General features: G+C 33.2%; 1 protein-coding gene across 1 annotated transcript; it reads right to left on the bottom strand.

Moving 5' to 3' along the window:
• Positions 1-2,031: 2,031 nt before the first annotated feature.
• On the bottom strand, positions 2,032-5,096 carry LOC131635221 (low affinity inorganic phosphate transporter 1-like). Its single transcript, XM_058905827.1, has 2 exons — positions 5,025-5,096; positions 2,032-4,022 (listed from the first exon to the last, which is right to left on the bottom strand). The coding sequence occupies exon 2, from the start codon at positions 3,998-4,000 to the stop codon at positions 2,375-2,377; it is 1,626 nt and encodes a 541-aa protein (XP_058761810.1). The 5' UTR covers positions 4,001-4,022; positions 5,025-5,096; the 3' UTR covers positions 2,032-2,374.
• Between the last annotated feature and the right edge of the window lie 1,233 nt (positions 5,097-6,329).

Below are 6,329 nucleotides of genomic sequence, written 5' to 3'. Positions count from 1 at the left end.
ATTCGTAAAAAGTAATGACTTAACACTTCGATTTTAAAACATCGAGGTAAAGGTTATTATGGCATGGGTTCGAACCACAATTTCTGCACTTTTATTATTTATAAAAATTAGTGTCTTTTTTATTTCGGTTTATCATAAGAACTGATGGGTCATTAGTTATTTTTTTAATAAAACTCGTTACAGTGTTTACAAAAAATATTACATTAATTGCCCATGAAGATCATATGTTGGATCTTCAATTACTTGATATTCTAGATAAGATCAAATACTGGGAACCTCTTTTCTCAAAACAAAATAAAAGGGTTTGTTAAAGGATATTCTCTACGGATCTTGCATGAATTTGTTTCTGGTGAAAAAAAAGGGTAAGATAATTAATATCAATAATAAAAAAATTCGGTATAAATAAAAATTTAATAGAACAAACCTTGAACCCAATTGATTTTCTGCTCTTGCAATTCATTGAAGAGAACTTTTCCAAGTTTCCTTATGTTTCAAGCGCTTCATATGTTTCATTTAGATTTCCAATATCGTAAGAGAACTTATATAATGGATGTCCTTTAGGTTTCATGCGGATCACTAATGGTGGATTCTTGAGCGTTGGTAACTTTTATATGGACGACAAAGATTTGTTTAATGCCGTTGAATGAAAATAGTGAAAGAAACACTTAACTATCACATTTTGGTCTCTCGTCTCATAATTAATTCAAAGCATCTTACTTCTTTTTTCTTGCAAACGAAAACACTTATTTACCTCCTTAGATAAACAACGTAATCGTAGAAGCATGTACTTGACATTGGCATCTATGGGATCGATAACTCTTTATACTATAACCGATATTTCTGTGCACTTGCGGACCTATCAATAACCTAAACCCAATTTTAATTGGTACCAAAAACCCATTACTTCTTTGCATTGATCAAGTCATTATACTTCATGCACATTTTTATCTTGCGCATGCTCATATCATACCTTCTTATTTGGCACACTGCACCATCATCCATTCTCATCACACATTACACAAGTTATATTGGACATTCATTCACACCCAAAGCCTATTTTTCATTAGCCCAAAGCCCAATATTTATTGTCACCCTTCAAAGCACAATGTCCAATGAAACCATAATCTCTTTTTTTTTTTTCAATCTAAGCATCAACCTTTCGATTGAAGAAGATCATTTATTTTCATATCGATCTAAGCATCCGTTTTTGGATTAAAGACAATCATTTATTTTCTTGTTGATCTATGTATCAACATTTCAGTTGAAGACAATCATTTACTTTTTTTTGTCAATCTAAGACGATCATTTATTTCCGTATAGATCTAAGCATCAACCTTTCGATAGAAGACGGTCATTTATTTTCTTGTCGATCTAAGCATCAACATTCTGATTGAAAACGATCATTTATTTTTTTGTCGATCTAAGCATCAACTTTTCGATTGAAGATGATAATTTATTTTTTGTCGATCTAAGCATCCACCTTTTGGTTGAAGACAATCATTTACTTTTATTCTTGATCTAAGAATCAATCTTTCGGTTGAAGATAATCATTTTATTTTCTTGTGAATCTAAGCATCAGCCTTTTGGTTGAAGACGTCGTTTATTCTTCTTGTCGATCTAAGCATCGTCGGGAAGTAGTTAGTGAGAGTACATGGCGGCATTGAAGCTGTCAAAAAAGTCATATGGCTTACAAGATTAATGAGAAAATTGATTGTTGAGCAAGGTGAAGTTCGGTTGCAATGTGATAGTCAGAGTGTCAAACTTCACCATGTGTTTTTTCTTTACTTCACCATGTGTCAAACTTCATATTCTATGAATTTTGTAGCATAATTCTCTTTTTAAATTTATTACTCTGCTTGTGGACTAGACTGTCCTATTTTTATTTGACTGATTGAATTTTCATGTCTCTTTACCTTGTAAGGATTAGCAGATCTGATATCTAAGCAGAACAATGTAAATAATAATATCTAACAACATATCAAATTAAAACAACATGTATAACAATATGAAGAATTGTGATTGAATGAGAAATGAAAGTAAATACATATTAGCACAACTTCAAACAAAGACTAAAATCAATTATACAAGAGTACATTACATACATAGTATTTGTCCTTACACCAAGAAGCAAAGAGCTACATCATTATTGAGAATACAACAAACCAATAACTAGTTTAGAAATATTCAAACAACATAATTCAAATAACTTTGTAGAAAACTAACATGAATCAAACAGAAACTATCCCAATACCGATCGCATGCGGCTATAACATACTTTATAGTGCTCACACAAATTATTTTTCAATCTTCTTTTGTTCTAACTTCAAGTTGCAATGCTCACAATCACACCGGTCGCAGTAGCAACTGCAGACGATTATGGTGCTGCAGTTTGAATCCCTGATCCGTCTCGCTCGTTGCCAGTGGCCTTGACATCACCGTCTCCTTCATTCTCTCCACTCAACTCTTCCAACGATTTCCCCTTTGATTCTGGAACAAGTAAAGTGAACAACATCCCAGCAAAGTTGATCACACCGAGCATAATAAGCGAGTTCTTAATCCCAATGCCGGTTGGATATCCTTTATCGGTCTTTGTAGGATCTTTACTTTGTGCAGCGTACAAGAATCCAAACGCGCCAACAATCGCTCCAGCCTTTCCTGCGGCGGCTGAGATTCCGTGACATGTAGACCTTAACCGAGCTGGAAAAATCTCGGCCGGAACAACAAATGTTGTAGAATTTGGACCAAAATTAGCAAAGAAGAACGTGAGCGAGTACATTACAACGAACCCGATTCTGTTTTCCTTATGGCTCCAATGATCATATGGTATAGCAAGAGCAAACATGAAAACAGTCATGAAGAAGAATCCCATAATTTGAATAGCAAAACGACCCATGTAATCGATTAGCGCTACTGTGAACCAGTAACCAGGAACGGTACTAAACAACGCGATAAGTGTTTGCGCTCTCGCAATCTTGTAAACCTCGTGAATTGCACTCATTTCTGCTGCCGGAGGGATCCAACCAATTGCGCTAAAAATATCCTTTTGGAAAAGATTCTGACTATAGAAAGCAATATCCAACAAAAACCAAGTACTACATGTTCCAACCAAAGGCAAACCGTGTCTCTTCGCGAATTCCTTGCTGAACAAGCCATAACTATTCCTTTCGCTGCCCGTATATTTTTCTACCTTTTCTTCTTCTACTTCAATTTCAACTTGCAAAACCTTCGACATATCCAAAGCAACCTGTTTCGCATTCTTAGCCACAAGAGCCGTGTAACGAGCAGTTTCAGGCATTTGCATACGCCAATAGTACGTCAATGCAGCCGGAAGAGCGCCAAACATAAGAATAAGTCTCCAAACATAATCAAATTGAGGCAATAACAGTGATGCAGCTGGATTTTCTTTAAAAGAAGGAACATTATATTTGTGATCGAACGCAGAAGCCACGATCAACGCAACGATTCCACCACCTAAGATACCAAACCCTTGCATAGCGAAAACAGCAGCTATAAACGCGCCTCGCGTCTTTTTGTTAGCATATTCAGACATAATTGTAGCCGAAAGAGGGTAATCACCACCAATGCCAAAACCAAGCCAAAACCTAAAGAAACAAAGTGATGCCATAACACTTTTGGGACTTGATCCAAAAGAAAGACCTGAAGCAATAGAACAAACAACCATGAGAATAAGTGTTAAACCATAAACTTTTTTTCTTCCCATTTTGTCCCCGAGCCAACCAAAGAATAATTGGCCTGCTAGTGTTCCACATAGTGCAACACCGGTTACGGCTGCTTGAACATTTGGTGGAAGTGTTCCGGGTTTTAGTGCATTTGGTTCTGTGTAATATATTCTCCCTAGTAATCTTGTGACAAGGGAAATGCAGAAAAGATCATAGGCATCAGTGAAGAAACCCATTCCAGCTATCACAATTGTAGTGAAATGGTACAATTGTGTCTTTGCCACATCGAGTGCATTTAGCACTCCTAGCTCTCCAGACATTGCTGAATTTGTTACCTATTTCCTGCATAATCAAAAGAAACAAACCCATTAAATATCAACTGGCAAAGTGCCGATATTATTAGGTTGAACGCCAGCACCAGATTCGAACCCTGACTCTCAAGGTTATGTGTATGAATTTCTAGTGATTACTACGACTTTGTCTACGGAAAAAAGCTCATTAAATATCAGCAAACAATACAATGTTCTTATATACTTTCTTTTATAAGACTCTAGTAATTTAAATTTTTTTGCAGAAGTAAATAAATATTATAAAGAGAAAGATAAAACAAGAATTAGAATTATGGTTTTAGAAACATTCGGGCAATTTGTTTCTAGTTCTAGCCAGGTGGCCCATCAAAATCTGAGAAAACAAAAATTATAGAAAGCTAGATAGCGACTAAGATACAAAACATCTAGAGACGATAATTTGTGTTAAATTTAACAATATTATCTTTCTTGATGGTCCTACCAAACAATATTTAAAAAAATTAAGAGAATTTCCGATTTTTCTTATGAAGTGTCTAAGCTTTGTTTAAAATATTTTTAAATTTATTTTCAATATTATATTTATTTATTTAAATATTTATTATTTGACTATTATTATTATTAATACAGCTAATTTACTATGCAAGATGAAAAGTGAAACATATATATAATATATACATTAAGAACACATAAAAATATACAAGAGATCAGGACCGTCTCTAAAAACGTGATAGACGGGTTATCGCAAAAAATTCAAAATTTATCATAATTAATATGATTTCTGTTTTGTAATGTTTGAACTGCGATTAATTTAAACATAACTTTCAAAATTTGAGACCACTATGCAAGAGACCATTTCCTATATTGCATGTTAAATTCTTTTTTGAAAGAAATACTATTAGCTTGTACTCTAAGAAAACTCGGTAGAATGAATACATAACTGAATGAATTTCCAAAGTATCATAACTTGTTATGGTGAATGCATGAGAAACAAAATCATAAAAATGTGACTTATTAACAATGTTGTTGACAAACTCACCAAGAGAGATAGAGAGAATAAGGCTTCCTTGTGAGAAGCCAAGTTGATAAAGATGTAAAGTGGTGTTGGAAGTGTAATCAGCTAAATTATTTCTACGCATATATATAGGTAACATAAACCCTACTGAGTCAAAAGAATCAATTAAGCATCAATGGTATATGCTTAAGCTAATCATACAACATTCATCAATGTCAACGCTTCACAAACTCTATTTTTGGTAATATTCATTTTATAATTAAAATCATAATACTAATTGTGTCTTAATTAATTATTCAACTTGGATAACACAAAAGGTACAATGTTAACCGCAACAAGTACACCATTTACACTCAATCATGATTTCTTAATCATAATAAATTGGTACGGAAACATTATTATTAAGGAATGAATTTCGTACACAATTAAATAAGACAATTTCATGTTCTAGGATTACTTTGATGGGTTTTTAATTGATGGATGAAGTTGTGTTTCAACTAATTTTTCTTGATGGAAATGGTGGTTTATTACTAATTTAGTGTGTTACTGTAATCTTTGCTGTCGAATTTTCGAGAACATGATTTTGTGAGTTCTCTACAACCCTTCATGAAAGATTTCCTAGATTAATATTTTCATATTGATATTGAGCTTAGATTGATCGGTGTTGTTGTTAACTAAACACTCTCTAATTTCATCTAATCAATTTGATAACTAAATTTTGTGAATGTTTGTTTAGTTTTGTATGCAAACAATATATATTTTAAGTTTTTTTTTTTTTTAATGTAACATGGTTTTGAATGCAAACATTGATATTTCATATATTACCAGAGTTGGAATTAATAATTGTGGAGAAAGTAGAGCGGAATTAATAATTGTCGAGAAAGCTTGTCCTACTCATGAGTAGAGTTGTCAAATGAACCAGTTCGGTCCAGTCCGTTTCGGCCTGATGGGTCCGGGTCGACCTGATTGTTTAATGTGCTACATAAAATGAGTTTGATCTAATTTTCAATGGTCCGTGCAGTCTGATGGTCCAGCACGACCCGTATTTCAATTATAGTTTTTTTTTTACATAATCAATATTATAGTTTTAATTTTATAAAAATGGATGTAATGGATAAAAACTACATAACATAAGTAGAGAGTCATCATAAACTTAGACACAAAAACATACATGTAAAAGTACAAAGTAACTTAATATTATCACCAATACTTATCAAATTTTTACTTCATCTCACAATCATTTCCTTGATCACATCATCTTGAAAATATATCCTCATCCTCTTTAATTTTTCTTTATCACTTGAAAACACATATATACAATCATATCTT

Source organism: Vicia villosa, unplaced genomic scaffold (assembly GCF_029867415.1).
Source record: "Vicia villosa cultivar HV-30 ecotype Madison, WI unplaced genomic scaffold, Vvil1.0 ctg.001450F_1_1, whole genome shotgun sequence".
NCBI lineage: Eukaryota > Viridiplantae > Streptophyta > Magnoliopsida > Fabales > Fabaceae > Vicia > Vicia villosa.
This window is presented reverse-complemented; position numbering and strand designations above follow the sequence as displayed.